General features: G+C 39.5%; 1 protein-coding gene across 12 annotated transcripts in view; it reads right to left on the reverse strand.

Moving 5' to 3' along the window:
* Nucleotides 1-18,603, reverse strand: part of DGKI (diacylglycerol kinase iota) — a 489,355-nt gene that overhangs the window by 135,762 nt on the left and 334,990 nt on the right. For all 12 annotated transcript variants that reach the window (XR_006334812.1, XM_043871570.1, XM_043871568.1 and 9 more), the window contains one exon: nt 4,301-4,401. Coding sequence is in view for 11 of the 12 variants with exons in the window: in XM_043871570.1 (XP_043727505.1) it covers nt 4,301-4,401 (101 nt within the window). In the remaining variant the exon portion in view is untranslated. The remainder of the gene's footprint in view (nt 1-4,300; nt 4,402-18,603) is intronic.

The following is an 18,603-nucleotide window of genomic DNA, read 5'->3' on the forward strand; positions in this document are numbered from 1 at the left end:
GCACGTGGTACCCTGGATTAGATCCCAGAACAGGAAGCCCTGGGATTAGTTAACAGTAATAGAGCAGTATCAGTTTCTCTGACAAATACACTATGAAAACATAAAATGTTTAACAACAAGAAAAACTGGGTAAGAGGTACGTAAGAACTCCCAGTACTATCCTTGTAACTTCTGTGTAAATCTAAAATTATTCAAAAGTAAAGTTTATTTTTAAATATTCTGTGATGGATAACAGATGATGCACTTAAGAAAAATGTATAGGGACTTAAGAGAGTTTGTAGATATCTGACCTGATCTCTAAATAAGGATTTCATAGGTAGAAATATCTTGCCATCACAGCCATCCCCAATAAAAGTAAATCAAATGGTTACTTATATTTTCTTTCTGTAATATACCCTAGTGTTTTCAATCCTCTTTTTGAAGTGAGTTGGAAGGCAGCAATGATGTGTGCAATTTGATGAGAAGATATAGAAAAACAGGGCAGCAGCTCTGAGCCTGACTTTCGGACCTGCAGATTGAAGGGCAATGCCACAGCAGTGTCTTTCATAACCGCAACCCCAACAATCATAGTTACCATTTTGGGAAAACTTGCTAATGTTGCCAGGCTGTGCAGCATGGGTTTCATATACAACATTACATTTAACCCTCAGCACCCTACGAGGCTGCAATTATATTCTCATTTGAGAGATGAGAGATTTGATCATCAGTAAAATTACTCTGTCAAGGTTGCAAGCAAGATGCAAACCCAAACACTTCGAGTCTTTTACTAAGTCATTAAACAGAAGACATGGAAAGTCCTTTAGGACAACTGCCTAAATATTTAATTAGCCACAATCATCAGTCAGATAATATACTGAGATATTATAACTATATAGATATACTAAATTGTAAATGGCCAGATAATACCCATTGCTGTTTGTAAAAGGGTGGTTGAACATTGCATTTGATACAAAAAATGTCAGCACCTCTTACCTTTATAGGCTACATCTGTTTTCAATTAGCTTCAAACTGGTTTGTACTTTTGTGTTTTAGGCCCTAGAATCATATGAATCATCAATCAAGCAATCATTGAATCTGCCATTCAAACATGCAGAGTAAGCTGAAGCCAGAAGTAGACTTTAGTCAGCTTACCAGAGACACAGTTAGATCTTGGCCAGTATCAAGTTATTCTAAATACCAACCTATATGCCATGTGTCAATGAAACTCTTTTTGTACTTAAAAATATAAGAAATTAAAAAAAAACTGATTACCCTTTGCCTAGACTACATGATTATATGCTCTATTAGGATTCATTTACATACTTCATTCAGATTATGGGAGTGAGTTTCTGCTATAATTATTATAGCCTTACATTAAGAATTATTTTTTTAAGATGGCCACTTTCTCTTTATGTTCTAATTCAAGTTGAATAGAATTTCCTCTCTTGGACATCATAACCATTATCTTGAGGATGAATAATTCATAAATCCAGGGTAAAAGACTTTAACTGTTATAAGTAAGTCTGAAATTACTCAACAAGGGCAGAGGGAGAGACTGGCAAAAAACTCTACTTCTCTATATTGTTATATTTTAAAGGAGAAGCTGCCAGGTGAGTTGGGGCTAATGGAAGGGGGATAGGAAGTATTTAAAATACTACAGCCAATTTTCTCTATGCCAAAATAAGCATAGTCATTAAAAGGGCTGCCATTCTGTGATTATCATGGAGTCCTGCCTTACAGAGAGAAGCAAGGCTTTGTAAGACAACAAACATCTGAGTTTATAATCTAATATGAATAATAAGCCAGACACATGAGCAAGATTCTATTAAACAGTAAAGGCAAACAGCCACATGCTGTCTGGATGAATCACTTGGTGTATAATCAAAAAAGGGAACTAATTTTTTAAATCAGTAATGTAGGACTGCTCTAGTTTAGACTTGGATGTTGACAATAAACGAATGACCGAAGTGGGATTCACCCATTTTGTTCTTCTGAGATGCAGGTCAGAGCACCTTCCTAGAGTCCCTTTTATCTCAATGTGTTCTCTGTATCTCACTGTATTAATGCTTCTGAAATAACCTATTTTGGTATGTACTGCACATTTGGATTTGAACTGGTTTTTCCCCTTTGTACTCAATTTGAACAGTCAGTCTTCCCACGCATCTGTAGTCTCTTGCAAGTTGGAGCTAGGGAAAAAGGGTAAGTGTGAATAAGAATAAATTCACAAACCCCTGAGGACAAACTTCCCTGAACAACTGCATCTGAGAAGCATCATCACCATTTATTAAAAACAGAATGACTGAGTTGGTCGCTTTTATTTCTAATATGTTGTTTTTCTCAAATCTTTAGAATGAGATAATGCCTTAATTCCCTCTTTGAGTGTTTCTTTGTTCTTTTGGGTCCCAAGATATGAGTGAATTTATTGGACTTATATTCATAACACGTCACTTCCTCCAATTTCAGATCAGAAGTTCCCTCACAGAGATGCTTTATCACATAAGAGATGATGAGTAGAGCACTTGCCAGGAAATGTCATCTTGTAAAAACTCAAGTCACAATTACTTCTGGCAATAGTGGACAGAAAATGCCCCAGAAAAGATAGAACAGATCATTGGAATCCACAGATAAGCCTCAAATCTCATGTCAGTCAAAAAGTTCAAATGTTTCCCCACTCCCAACTGACTCTCCTCAGGATTCTTGGTAAGCTGCAAAACATTACTGGCTTGAGATCCAGGATCTTTCTAATTTTTCAAACTTAAGCTATTTGTTTAGAAGTTTGTAAGAAAAAGCACATAAAACACCATTCTTTATCATTAGTAGCCTCTAAAAGGCAGTTTAATTTACATTGTAGCTACATATCCCATTGCAAACTTATAGGTCCATCACCTTACAGGTTAACCTACATTGTGCGCTAATCTGTAATCTCATTTACATTAGAAAATACAATCTGCCATTGGCAGAAGGGGGAAATGCAGAAATTCAGGGAATTGCTACTCCTCCACCTCCAAGCATTCTTACTAAAGGGAACAAGAGAGAAGGATGGAGTGAGAAGACTGGGGAGAAGCTAAAGGGTACTGATGTTTACAGAAAGGGATGAAGAGGGTTGAAGAAGATGAAGCAGTGATAGAATGAGCGAGAAATGATGCCACACACACCAGGGCAGGGTGCCCTGGTAGGTCCAGTGTCTGGACTATGGGGGCTGGAGGTTGGGGGTGTGGATCCATGCCCTTTGCCACATCCAGATCTAAAAGTCCCTGCTCACCCCGAGACTGTCCTGGATTTTGGGACTTCCCTCCCGTACATCCCACTCCAGATTATAAGTTCAAGAATCATAGCTCAGAAATGTGCCCCCTACTCCATTCCTGCCAGTTTTAACTATCTGCATCTTCTACACCTTCAGGCAGGTCCACACTTGGGGACAGTTTGAGTTTTAGTTCATAAGTCTCTGGTTCTACAAAACACTTCTCTCTCTCTGCTGGCATCCCTGTCTGTGCCCTTGGATACTGGCCCTCATCTTCTCAAACTTTACTGCACTTGACTATCAGACCCCACAATTAAGAAGGAACCCAGAATCCTAATATCTAACACACCTATACTCTTAACTGCTTCTGGTCAACATTCCCCAATTACTTCATATATCATATGCAGACAGGGATCTAAAATAGTGACTAGAATGTAACAAATGCTCAATAAATATGAAATGATGAGCAAAGTAAGCTAAGACTTGGTTATATATTTAAAGAGGCATGTGGAAAATATGAGCATTGAGAAGGAATTCATACACTGATTCAATTTAAGATTTCAGAAACACTGGCACCTCATCAATGACTCATTTTACCATGACATTTACAATGCTGTGGATCTTTCTTAGATGTCATATAATCACATAACAGCTAGAAGTGAAGGAAGTGTCTTCACAGATAACTGTCACACCGGCATGAAGAATGAAGACAGTAATTGGTAACACAGTCTCCAAGAAGAGATGCATGCTATCTTAAGAATTTCCTAGATGTTATTATATCACATGGTGTCACCAACTTTCTGCTTTTCTCATTTTATGTAAACCTCAGACTAAACTAGTTAATAAACCAAGAAATCCTAACATAGCATCAAGAGTAGAACTACTTTATTCTAATTTCCTTTCCTAGTTCCATGTTCTTCAGCCCATATGGCATCACTTTGGGTTCACATGTTACTATGCTTCCCTTCATTTCTTTAACCATGACTTCCAGACAGAGGTGAATCTATCCATAAAATCAAGAGGACCAAAAGACTGAAAACAATCTGATCCCATTACATCCATTAGGCACTTTCAACTTACAGGCTTCCCGGAGTTTCTCTTTGTCATAGTGGAATCCTTCATAGTCTTGTAAACTGATTTTGTTCACCCGGATCCTCAGACGGTCTGGAACAGACTGGGGACTGCAAAACAAGAACCAAGAGGTCAGATATCAAGGAGAGCACGGAACTGAGAGTCATAAGCCCCTTGCTGGACCAAAGGCAATACTGACTCTTTCTGCTAAGAAAAAAAAAGAGTCCACACTCAAACCAGAATCATGGGTTCTTGACCAGAATACAGCAATTATCTGGAAAACACCTCTCTGGAAACCTCAGGTTTCTGTAATTTAGGTAATAACATGGGAATGAGCAGAAAATGCTTCTGGAGCCTACTCGGGTTTTTTTGTTTTTTGTTTTTTACTACTCACTTATTAAAAACTCCAATAATATCATGTGTTCAGTTCCACAATAAATTAGATGTAGCTAATGTGAAATGGTGAGAAGTGGTGTAGAGCTACAAAGAACTGCTTTAGCAGCTATGCCCAGAATGGCTTGGCTCTGAGACAAGACAGAAAGACATGAAAAGCTGACCAAGAAGCCAGAAAGCGCAGGACTGAAGAAGAAACGGCTCTGTACACCTCAAACTCCCCAAGCACACTTCTCAAAGCAAACTGCAAATTAGTGTTGTCCGCGATGATGCCACCGAGCACCCCCAGATGGACAGAAAGTGTTAAAATATGTACCAAATGCATTCTTCAGGAAGAGACTAAAGTATTTCATTCATTTTAAAAGAATTCAACCCACACTGGCTCAGGATAGATAGTGAACAATTAAAAGGGGGTCATACCAAACGTTCTAAAGCATCCTGTTTACCCTCAGAATGTTTTTACCTGGATTCCTTGGGTGTTATTAACTCAGATTTTCAAACTGGTTTATCACAGGCATCAGTTGAGTGAAATAATTTGATCTACATCATCACCACTATGGAATAGTACATTTCTTCAATAAATTAGGATGACACAATCCCACTTGTCTTTATGGCTTCTGCTATCTTGTATTACGGGATGAAAGTTTCCACTGACTAAAGCATGAAGGAGAGCATTAGTCTTCAATTCACTTCAGGAAAGGACAGACAGGAAGAAGAAGAAAGGAAGGAAAATATAGACAGAAAGAAAAAAGGAAGAAAGAAGAGAGGAGGAAGGGGAGGGAGAGGGAAGAAAGAGGAAAAAGCTGGATGGAAGGAGAGAGTGATACTTTTAAAATATTGTCAGGATACCTCCACCCCTGCTTCACACACATACCACATACATATAAGCATGCACCCACGCATACACAATTTCACTGCAACTCTGAAAGAAAGAGAAATAATTTCATTCTCTTGTCTAAAAATTCCTTTTAGGGCAAAGTATAATAACTCCCTCCATACAGATTCCAACTTAATGAGTACTAATGAATAAAACTGACATGAATATTTAAGTTGGGATGGGAGACATGGTTTGAAGCACATTTGTGAATATGCAGAACAGACCATTTGTATCACGCATCCCCATGCCACCATTTACAGAGAGGGCATGAGGTTCAGAAACATGAAGTGAGTTTAAGGTCACAGAGCTACTGAGTGACAGAGCTGGGAGCAGAGTCTTGGACTCTTTACTCTTCCCTTTCATGCTCCTTCTATTATATGATGCCAAGGATCCCAAAGATTGACAGCAAAGCCCTAGAGCCTGGATTAGCAGATTCAGATGATCCCTACGTGGTGCTCAGACTCTTGTTAATGAATAATCAACAGTGGGGTGGTTAACTAAACTGGTACAAACAGGAGAATGCAGGACAAATAACACAAACGAGCATCTCCATTTAGAAGAAAGTCTGACTACAACATATCGTTAAGTGAAAAAAAAGTCATGGAAACTTACATATGACATAATCTCTTCCATGTGAACTATTGAATTCAGGGTTTTATAGAGAAGGATCTGAATAAAAGGTTCAATAGGCTGTCTGAGATGGTTACCTCTACCTGGTGGGATTTGGGGATTATTTTTTACTCAGTATTATCATTTTTAGAAAAATAATATTAATATAATTATTTTTAAAGTACATTAATATGTAAATAGATGGTAGTTCAAGGCATGAGTAAAAGGAAGGATTATATCAATGTTAGGTGTTAGTGTTAAGTAGATAGAAAAGAATCAACAGAGTGATCATACAATGTTCCCACCAAATGCTCATTTTGAAATTAAGAGGGGCCTGATCTTTTTTTTTTTTTTTTTTGCTTCATGACATAGCATATAAGATCTTAGTTCCTCGACCAGGGATCAAACCCATGCCCCTGCAGTGGAAACGTTGAGTCCTAACCACTGGACCATCAGGGAAGTCCTAAGAGGGGCTTGATCTTTTTAATGTCAAGTTCACCTTAATGAACTGCAAAGATTATAGTTAGCAAGTATTCAGCAGATAAGAGGGATGACGGAAGCATAGTATATGGCGGCTCAAGATACTCTGTAACAGGAGAAGAGAGAGGGCAGAGGTTGAAGAGTTCCATCAAAACGTTTTTTGAGACAATGCTTTTGGGGGCTCTAGTGGCAGTGAGCTCCAGTCCTCTCCAGCGGTCTGAGATGTGAAGTCAAGAGCTGGGCCACCCCAACAGCTGCAGAGGGGGAAATGGGTTCCAGAGAGGAACTGTGGAGCAGTCCCACAGCCCTCCTCCAGGGGGCTCCCCATGGGCTAACCAGTGTGATCAGAACCCACCAGCATCTGCTCTCTGCCCACACACTTCTGCCTCCCAGATTCTGAACCAAATCCACTGATTCCCACCACACACTACTGTCCCACCAATCTTATAGAACTTTCCAGATCCCAAACGAATTTTCAAATATTATCTCACTTCATCTCCAGAACGGAGACCCCCACTCACCACTGGACATGCTGTTTTTCCCATTTCCTACACGTTCACTCTCCTCCTACCATCTCCCATCTTCTCTCAGCACCCACAACACCTCCCACCTTTCCAACCACTGTTGCCACTGCTGCCACTGCAGCCTCTTAACTGGGGTACCTGGCTTAACTCCAGCCTCTGACTAGGGTTCCTGGAGTCTGGGCTGCTATCAAATGGTGCCCCAGATCAGGTCAAAAGTTCATCAACATTGGAATGGATAAAGGAGACGTCGTATAGATATATACGACATTACTCAGCCATAAAAAGGAACAAAATGGGGTAATTTGTAAAGACCTAGAAACTATCACACAGAGTGAAATCAGAGAAAAACAAATATTTTATATTAATACATATATGTAGAATCTGAAAAAATTGGTATAGATGATCTTATTTACAAAGCAGAAATAAGGAGACAGATACAGAGAATAAATGAATGGATACCAAGTGGGAAAGAGGGTGGGTGGGTAAAATTGAGAGATGGGAATTGACATATATACTGTATTGATACTGTGTATAAAATAGGACACCAATGAGAACATACTGTATACCACAGGGAACTCTATCTAATATTCTATGGTGACCTACATGGGAAAGACATTCAAAAAGAGGGGATATACACACACACACATAAACATATATATATATATATACACACACACACACATACATACATGTACAGCTGATTACTTTGTTATACAATGAAAACTAATATAACATTTTTTCAACCGAGTTGAGATGGGAGACAGCTCAACCAAGTGGTTAAGAGCTCAGACCCCAAGTTAGCTTGACTGGCTCAGAAGTCAAGTTCCAGTTACTGGTCAATTGGGAAACTGTGTTTCAGCTTCCTCGTGGGAAAGGTGGGGATAACAATAGTATTCACCTCACAGGGGTGTTATGAGAATCAGTGGATCAATACAGGCGATGTGCTTAGAAAAATGTCTGGCACATTATAAGTGCATTCTATAAGCTATTATTGGTCTAATGGTGATTCTGAAGCTTGTTCTTTCAGGTGAGGTTCTGCCTAATAAACACGAGCACCTGCTGCTGACAATCACAGAAAGGAGACCAGGGCATACACGGGACCTCCCCAGACACTTCTAACACGCTGCCGGGCTTCCTTGGGGGCAAACCGTCTAGCCTGGCTGGTGTCATGACTGTCCCAGATCTTCTCGCACTTGATATTTTACAGGCCAAGTGATAACGTGAAAACAAACGACTAGAACACAGGGGGAGAAAAGTGCACAGAGATGAAATGAAAGTCATGTAGTTCAAATATGTCCTTTGATATCAAAATATATCGTGTCTCATTAATGGCTGACCGGAGGTGGAAGATGACAAAGCTGTTCCTCGGACTCTGGGGAACAGCATTGCCATTAATTTTCTAAAATTATAGTTTGCCAAGAAAGTTAGTAGAGCATAAAAGAGACCAACAACCCGGTAAAAATAGATTTGCCTCTGTGCCAACACCTGCTTGAAGTTCTTCCAGGACGAATGTAAGCTCTGTATCAGGGGTTCCAAACCTGACTTCCAAGGAGCCCCTCAAGGTCCCCTGCAAAGGACTGAGCAATCATTGAACGTCCTTTAAATGGGGACAATAGCCTCAGGCTATTGCCTTCTCGCTGATTTTCTCTGAAACATCAAGAATGAGCTCCTTGTGTAGACTGGAAGTTGATGCTCTGAACTTAAGTCACAAATATCCTCATTATGACTTTCTCAACAACCATAATGAGAGCGCCTCTTGCTAAAGTCACCAATAGGGGCCTCCAAGAACTCCAGACCGCACCTTCCCCCTCCACTAGCGCACATCCAATACCTTGAGATGCTGGGGAGAGGGGTGGGGAGAGGTGGACTGCCATGGAGGCAGCTCCCTGAACACAACTTACATCTCATTCTTATCGCTATCTGCTCTCCTGCAGTTCCTGTCAATAGATTTTTTAAACGGACTCTTCAAAACTTTCAATCTGTTATGGTTAAAATCCTCCCTTGTGTCTCCAAGCTTCTTCATCCTCTCAGTCAATTTCCTTACGACACCCTGTCTCTCAGGCTGGTAACAGACTCCTCTCATCCCAACCTCCTATGTACAGACACCCATCATAGACGGAAGGGATGAGCTGGGTGCTTCTGTTCCCACTTCCAGACAACTGACATCATATAATCTCGTCTTCTCATTTGGAACAGGAATCACCTGAGAGTTTTACCTCCTAATATTAAGACAATAAAGTACAGTGCATAAAGGAGGGCATAGAGTCAGAAAAATCTTAGCTCCAATCTGAACTCTGGCAATTAGTACATATCTGACATTGAGAGCTGTGAAGTTACCTTCTCTAAACCATTTTCTGATCTAAAAATGGGCACTGAATGAGGAGCTGTGTTTAGACAGTTAGCACATTCCTGGTAAATAAGTGTTCAACATATTGTTTCATTGTTGTTTTGTTACTATTAACAGCATATTGATGCTCCTTCAGTTTCCACAGGCCTTTTTTTCTTTTTAATTTAGTCCTGAATAATAATATCATAGAAGAAACCAGAGTCATAACTCTAAATAGCAATTAGTAGATCTCTAACCTTTGCAGGGTGCAAGTCTGTTGATGCAGGTTGGGAGACAAGGTTCACCAGAGTTACAAGCTTATCTGCTGGGTAAGAAGGCAAGGGGGAACTGTGAATGTTTGCAAGATATTCCACTAAAAGATAGTAAGGATATAAATCCTAATTCACATTCCAAAGGACAGCCTTAAAGCTGTAAAATTATTCTATATTCTGTACCTTGCAATGTCCTGTTTCAACATTTCTTCAATGTTCATTTCTCCAATGTTCACGTGGACATGAAAGAGAAGAGGAAGGAGGAGCAGAGAGAAGTCGCAGTAGTTTAATAGTAGTAGTGTGTATGTGCTAAGTTACTCAGGTGTAGTAGTGGTAGTGTTAGTCACTAGTCATGTCCGACTCTTTGCAACCCCATGGACTGTAGCCCACCAGGCTTCTCTGTCCATGAGATTCTCCAGGCAAGAATACTGGAGTGGGTTGCCATGCCCGCCTCCAGGGGATCTTCCTGATCCAGGGATTGAACGCATGTCTCTTGCATCTCCTGCATTGGCAGGCGTGTTCTTTACCACTAGTGCCACCTGGGAAGCAATAGCAGATGATTTAATTTCTTTCAAGAAAGTAAACGTGAGGTTCTATTCAGTCATAACATAGATAGGACAAAGGATGTTTTAAACTAATCTTTAACAGAATCCTGGAGAAGGAAAAGGCAACCCACTCCAGTATTCTTGCCTGGAAAATCCCATGGACGGAGAAGCCTGGTAGGCTACAGTCCATAGGGTCGCAAAGAGTCGGACACGACTGAGCGACTTCACTTTCACTTTAACAGAATCCATCTGAATCGGCTCAGCTCGTTTGATGAGTGGACTTTGATTAAGATATTAACTTCCAGTGTGAATTCTTGACATGAAAGACTATTTCTTCCTCCCCGTGGCAGCTCCAGCACCAAAAATAGAGTCAGTCTGTTGTTTACAAAAACTGATTTTGAACAAATAAATGAGTGAAACGCAAGAAAGTCAAATCCTTCTGGGACTCTGAACAGCCCTGAGGCTTAAGCACAGTTTGGAATCAGACTGTCTGTGAGATGCTCACTCCGAAATTATGCCTTCAGAAGCCCCAGGCAAAACCTGCTTTGGCTGTCCACGTCTGTCACTGGCTGTCTAGATTTGGAGGTAAATCCATGCTGGGTTATGCTTTCCCACTCCCTCACATCTTATTTCTAGTGGGGTTTACATAAACCAAGAGGGAAGAACACACAAACAAAGAGGATGTCCCCACCAGAAAGGCACGTAAACCACTTCAAGACTGCTTGTTCTCTAAATAATGGTGAACCAGAAGCATGGACTACAACATCCTTTTGTCGTCTATCAAGTTGGGCCTTATTTGAATATAATTATACTCAATGGCCTTGCCTTTAGCCACTTCCTAGAATTTGCCTGTTGATCCGAGAACATATCCAAACCATGACTGATAATAACTTATCCAAGTGGGCCTCTGTACATTGAGCAGTAAAACCGAATCAAGTCAAAGCTTCTGAAGAGAGATTTAAAATGGACTTTTGACACCTGCCGAGTTCAGAGAGAGCTCTAATAATTCAGTTGTCTCCCGCCTAAAGTACAGAACAATAAGTCAGGACTGGGAAATAAATTGTGAAAGGGTTTTTGAATTTGGAACCAAGGATAAACCAAAATCACATTAGCAGCAATCATGACTTCCTGCTGTCTGACATGTTTTTGTGGAGAAAGTCCCTTTATAGGTTGTTAATTCTTTTTTGATAGGAGTTGACTAAGTTCTTGGCTCCTTAAGACATCCATTTGTGAGGTGGCTCATATAACATGTCATAGCTTGCAAATTATTTGAGACAGCTAGCCTTCCAGATCCCAACAAGATAATGAAATTAAAGCATTATGGGGCTGGGAGAGATGTTAGATGTCATCTAATTCAATATCTGGTTTAGACTGCTGTAAGCCTTTGTCAATTATTCCTAAAGAATATAAACCTCTCTCTCCATGTTTCTGTTTATTGACCTTTCTTATACTATTTGGGTCAGAATTGGATGTTAAGTCACTGAGGTAATCAGCCACTGGCACTAATGGCAAAGACATGTAAACTTTAAGCATGAAAGCTAGACACATATCAGAGAAATGTGTGCTGCCTTCATTAATACATTACAAATAGGCTACAAGTACCAAAGATCAAAGCGCTTTTATGCCACTGGTTGAAACAAAACTTCATTTTAAAATTTTCTTGATATCTTCAAATGCACATTTTCATGCTTCCACTGAAACTTTAATACATTTCTAAGCTTCTGAAATTGTAATCAGTGATTATGCAATACAGTAAAATTAGCATTATTAGGTTCCTGGCATTTTAAAGAGAAGAGAATAAACTAGTAGTGGTTTTAGTCCGTGGCACTGCAAAGCATGTGGACCAGTACAGTGGTTTCATCATTTCTGCTGAAAGGAAAAAGAAACAGGCCAACAGCTTTGATCAGTATTTCAGATTCTCCTCACCACCCACTTGCTTTTGAGGCAGTGATTGCCACAGATGCCAAGGATCTCTAATTAGGACTCAGTCATCTAATGCTGAGATTTTATGTGCAACCACTACACACAAACTTAACGTTACAGCTTCTGGGTACCAGAGACACAGATTTATTTTTTAAGTCATAAATGTTCAAACTCTCCTCTCCATAAGATCACACAGTCTCCTCACTTCCTCCTTTCCCTTTATTCATGCACTTTAAATTCCCTTCTAACCTCTCACCCTAATTTCCCTTCAGCAGCATTTCACTCTGTGGTTAACTCTCTGCTCCTTGAAGCTCTTTGCTCTTGGATTTCAATCGCAAAAACTCTCCTGGTTTCCCAAGTTAATTTCTGCCTGCTCCTTCTTCCTCCTCTAAATGTCCTCCAAATACATATGCTTCTCGGTGTGTGTGTGTGTGTGTGTGTTTGTGTGTACGTGCGTTCAGTTGTGTCCAACTCTTTACAACCCCATGGACTGTAGTCCTCCAGACTCCTCTGTCCACGGAATTTTTCAAGCAAGAATACTGGAGTGGGTTGCCACTTCTTACTCCAGGGGATTTTCCCGACCCAGGGATGGAACCCACATCTCTTGTGCCTCCTGCATTTGCAAGCAGATTCTTTACTGCTAGCGCCACCTGGGAAGCCTCCTAGATCACTATGCTGTGTCAGACTCTTTTCAACCCCATAGACTGTAGCCCGCCAGGCTCCTCTGTCCATGGGGATTCTCCAGGCAAGAATTCTGGAGTGGGTTGCTATGCCCTCCTCCAGGGGATCTTCCCAACACAGGGATTGAACCCAGGTCTCCTGCATTGCAGATGGATTCTTTACCAGCAGAGCTCTCTAAAAGTGAAAGTTGCTCAGTTTTTTCCGACTCTTTGTGAGTTCATGGACTATACAGTCCATGGAATTCTTCAGGCCAGAATACTGGAGTGGGTAGCCTTTCCCTTCTCCAGGAAATCTTCCCAACCCAGGGATCAAACCCAGGTCTCCTGCATTGCAGGTGGATTTTTTTTTTTTTCCTTTTACCAGCTGAGCTCTCTGAAAGTGAAAGTTGCTCAGTTTGTGTCCAGTTCTTTGTGACTCCATGGACTATACAGTCCATGGAATTCTTCAGGCCAGAATACTGGAGTGGGTAGCCTTTCCCTTCTCCAGGAGATCTTCAGGGATCAAACCCAGGTTTCCCACATTGCAGGTGGATTCTTTACCAGCTGAGCCACTAGGGAAACTCATGAATACTGGACTGGGTAGCCTGTCCCTTCTCCAGGGGAACTTCCTGACCCAGGAATTGAACCAGGGTCTCCTGCAGTAGAGGCAGATTCTTTACCAGCTGAGCTCTCTACCTCTCCACGGAAACCCTCACAGACCAAGACCAGACTGCTATCTTCCTGTGACTACACTACCTATGCTCTTGTACCCATTCACGCCCTCATCACACTGCACACGCAGCAGTTAGTGTGAATGTCAATGTGGTCATGATATGATGGTTTTGTTACCTTCCCTTATTCTCTGTACAAAATAAATAAGCTAAAAGGATATACTGCAGAGCATAGAGAATACAGCCAATAATTTATAGTAACTACAAATGGAAAAAATCTATAAAAATTCTGCATCACTACACTGTACACCTGAAGTGAATATAATACTGTAAATCTCAATAAAAAAAGAACAGAATGCCCAGCTCTCTCTATATATCTAACTTTACATCTCCCACAGTGTGTATTAAATATGAGGCTTTCAACACCTAAGTTACTGCTTCTCATCTAGACTCGCTAATTTTGCAATGAGAAGCAAGATTTTTCACGGTTAACAGACTATGTTATTCATTCCATCGAATCACTTGTGATGCATATGATGCATCATTGTCCAGAATGGGGACCGCTCAACAGACTTTGGTTCAAAGGAAAAATCAGTTCCCGTTACTACATCCAACAAACAGGAAATAATTGCAGTGCTCACGTTTCTCATCATTGCTGCGTTCTCCTCATGCATGGAGTTGATTCTCTGGCTGCCTCTGGTTAATACCAGTGGAGAATTTCTACTTGTGATAAGACACCATCTACAGAGTTAAGAACTATGAAAGTGGAAACTCCTTCCCTGATATTTGCTGAACTGGCAACTAGGGATGACAACCTTTGGGGGAAAAAAGTCTTTTAGGAATTTTAGAACTTAAGTTCCGACTTATACTCTTTTTATACTATTTTATGCTTAAAAATATAGGAATATATGAAGAGGAGAAAACTATCATGATGAAAGGGCAAAGAAAACAAATACTGCAGAAAATAAAGAGGGGTTTAGGATGTGGAACACATGTACACCCATGGCCGATTCATGTCAATGTGTGGCAAAAACCACTACAATATTAGCCTCCAATTAAAATTAATTAATTTATTTAAAAAAAGAGGGATGGAAATCAGAGAGAGAGAGGGAACATATATTTTTGTAGAACTCTATAATTCAAATGGCTGGGATGAAGAACAGCTTGTAACAGGAAGTAAAGAACTCAAGCCATCTCATCATGCCCAGCCAAAAGCATTTGCACTTTATGAAATAATTCCATGCAATGAAGGTCTTGCATTTAAAAGTGACTAAAGATTCTATCATAAAATGCTAATCTGAGCTACTCTGAGTACCCTAGCCTTCAAAAGCATAGAGAATTATTTTGCTCTTCTGATTGTAGAGGACCAATAATCACTATCTCCAGTAAAGTAAGGAATCACTGGCTTGAACCAATGAGATTGAGATATACTAAGACAATGTTACTCCCGGGTCATTTAAATGGCTTCAGATCTCATGTGCTCCAACATGAAGAATTTTTCTTTTTACTTCGGGTTTCAATGTTGATATATCAAACAAAGAAAACCTTATACGTATCTGCTATTTAAATGGCAAAAATCTTCCCTTGGGTTTGTAATCACTAACTGTTGTTAATATCCTGCTCTTATTTGCAACTGATAAGAAAGCAGACTTTCTTTCCAAGAAAAGAGTGTGGAGTAAGGAATGGGAGTTGAGTAGTTCAAAAAGTATCATTTCACAGAAGAAAACATTTCTAGCCTTTCACAAATATCCTGAAAGACACTGAAAGTAGGCTTAAAACCTAACATATTTGGTCATCCTCTAGTAACTAAGCACTCTGATGATTCAAGTGGAGGTATCTGAGTGGGTGTCTGTGTAACATCAAAACAACTTTTTACCAAAAAGAAAAAATCCTAGCATATTTATAATATTTATAATTTAAATATTTTATATTTAATATTTCACATGTAATTTACCTAAAAACTACAGAAAAAGAACAAGAATTTAAAACTGTTTATAAGGGGGAAAAAAGCAATGGCCAAAAATGCATAAAGCAAAAACTGAGTGAAAATAAACATAACCATCTACTGCAATAGAGAAATGTAACTTTAATTAATTTGGGAAAGGGTTGACTGCGTGAATTACAAGATGTGTTCTTACTGAAAAGTTATCATGCAAACTGTGTGGAAGGAGCTCTGCATCCCTCAGAAACAGGCTCAGTAAGGAGAGGATTCCATGTTTTGTTTCATATCAAGAAAATAAAAAGTATTGGCCTTACAATAAATGGCATTGCCTAAGAAACACTTCCTTAAATGGTTTTGGCCTTCTATAGAAAACATCCATGACATACATTTTCTTAAAATCTGGATATCAGAGAAAGGATGTTTGCAAAGTCTTTTTTTTTTTTTTTCTTAGTAGGTAGTATTTCACTGTGCTATGTTTTGACTCATTTTTACCCCAGGTCGACTATGGCTTCCCAAAGTCTGGAATACTCACTCAGCGGGGCTGCACTGGGCTCGGGAGAGAAACATGGCTTCATAACCCTCCTATCCATCAAGCTACAGCTGGTGGAAAGCTAAGCCCCTGACTTGTGACACAGATGGTTCCCCATTCCCCCGTGTGTCCTTGTCAGAAATTCAAGAAGAAAGAATCGAAAAATCCTTAAAATCCGACTCTGCAACCCAGCAAATTCAGCCAACGAGGGAGAAACTTTTCACCACCTTTCTCTAATTTCTGATCCAATGACTAAAGAAATTTTTTTTCTTGGAATCATTCTTCCTGATGGCATAAGAACAGACAGACGCAAGACATATTGCTAGAACAGAACTTGAAAAGGTCATAGAACAATTCTGTGACTACCACAATTATTCATCAATACAGATAATTTTTGTAAAGTTTGACAGTAAACTTGGGGAGAAAAACGTTCCTTGAGATACTTTTAGTGTTAGATAAATTACTTGTATGATGATGATGAACATGAAAATAACAGCTACCAGTACTAAAAGAAAATAAGAAAAGAGAGGGGAAAAGGTTTCTGTTGAGAAATAACTGGGGTACTTTTGCTGGTCCAGTTTATTCTGTCCTCTCACTTATCACATTAAAGTACCGGTGGGCCAGCTTTTTGGCCAAAAAAGTTCATTTGGACTTTTCTGTAAGATGTCATGGAAAAACCCAAATGAACTTTTGGACCAACCCAACAGATCAAGCCTTTACTAAAGGCAGTATCCTAACATACTCATAAACCAAGAACCTTTCTTCAAGGAAATGTGTAATTGCTTTACTTCACCTAGGTAACAAAACACCATTTGGCCAAAAGACTTATTTATGCCCCAATAACAGGACATAGTCATATGAAAGCAGTAGAGCCTAAATGATTAATTAAGAAAAATAAAATAATTATAGTTTTCTGTAATATAAAGCTGAAAAGTCTTGGCCTTTTTGTTCCATTTGTAATTCTTCTAACTCCACGTTCATTTTAATCAAATATCTTAGCTGCAAATTTTGAAACATGCTGAATTCTTTTTAGAATTCCATTTTCTGACACAAAATGTGATGGTAAGTTCTGGGGATTAATTAAATCTAGCATCAAGAAGTATTTTCTTTTTATGTCTTTTAAAATATACTCTCTTTTCATTTCATATAAGCATTTCAGGGTATTATCACAGATGAGAAAAACTCAATTGCATTGGTATAATTCAACTGAAACTCTCACAAATAAAATGCACATTGCATTTCATTACCACCTCAGCAAAGCAACCTGAAATAAATACTCTCTTGCAACACTCAAAACAAACGTTCAGATTTCTTTGTTATTGATATGTTCTTCATATTCCATGGCAAAATATAATATAGTTATCACTGCAGTACTGGAGTAAAAACTGAGATGTTTCTTTTTTTTTCTCTGAATGCAGCAATTTTATGACTAACTTCACAGTTGTAATGGTATATCTAAAGATATAACTATTTTCTAAAAGTATTTGACTTTGTTTTTATTATAATAATGCCTTAGGAATTCAGATCTGAGCAAAAATTTAAAGTTCATATTGTGCTGTGCTCAGTCTATCTGATTCTTTGCAACCGTATGGACTGTAGACCACCAGGCTCCTCTGTCCCTGGGATTTTCCAGGCAAGAATGCTGGAGTGGATTGCTATTTCAACTTCTCCAGAGGATCTTCCCTGAACCTGCATCGTCTGCATTGGCAGGCAAATTCTTTACCACTGTGACATCTGAAAGTGAAAGTCACTCAGTCTTGTCTGACTCTTTGTGACCCCATGGACTATACAGTCCATGGAATTCTCCAGGCCAGAATACTGGAGTGGGTAGCCTTTCCCTTCTCCAGGGGATCTTCCCAACCCAGGGATCGAAGCCAGGTCTCCCACATTGCAAGCCGATACTGTGCCATCTAGAAAGCCCCAAATGCTGGGGATGTTGGGAGAAATCACGGGTGTGCTAAATTTCAATGGGTGTTTCTCCTCTTATAGAAATTATGCCAGAAGCTCTTCAAAAAGCTTATTTGAGGCGAGGGTGCTTCATGGCTTGTGGGAATCTTAGTTCATACTGTAAGCCATTTTAATTTACAAAAAATAAATTCTGGCCTAGAGAGGTCACTGATCTTATCAAACTGGAAGCTTCCCTGGTGACTTGGACGGTAAAGAAGTTGCCTGCAATGCCACATACCCAGGTTCGATCCCTGGGTTGGGAAGATCCCTTGGAGAAGGGAATGACAACCCACTCTAATACTCTTGCCTGGAAAATCCCAGTTAACTAATACTTAGAATATGCTATAAATAAAAGAGCCATGTTCTTTAGCCTCTTAGACAGTTTAATAAAAAAAAAGATTTAAAAGAATTAAACGACCAATATATGTAAAATACACAAAGTTCAGCCTTCATGTAGTTGGTGACAGAAAAAAAATCCTAAAATTTATTCAAATTTTTCTAGTATAGTGTTACGGGCTAGATTGTGTACCCCAAAAATCACACATCGAAGTCCTAACCCTACTACTGAAAAAAGTGACTGTATTTGAAGATAAAGTTTTTAAAGATGAACTGAGT

Source organism: Cervus elaphus, chromosome 18, assembly GCF_910594005.1.
Source record: "Cervus elaphus chromosome 18, mCerEla1.1, whole genome shotgun sequence".
Classification (NCBI taxonomy): Eukaryota; Metazoa; Chordata; class Mammalia; order Artiodactyla; family Cervidae; genus Cervus; species Cervus elaphus.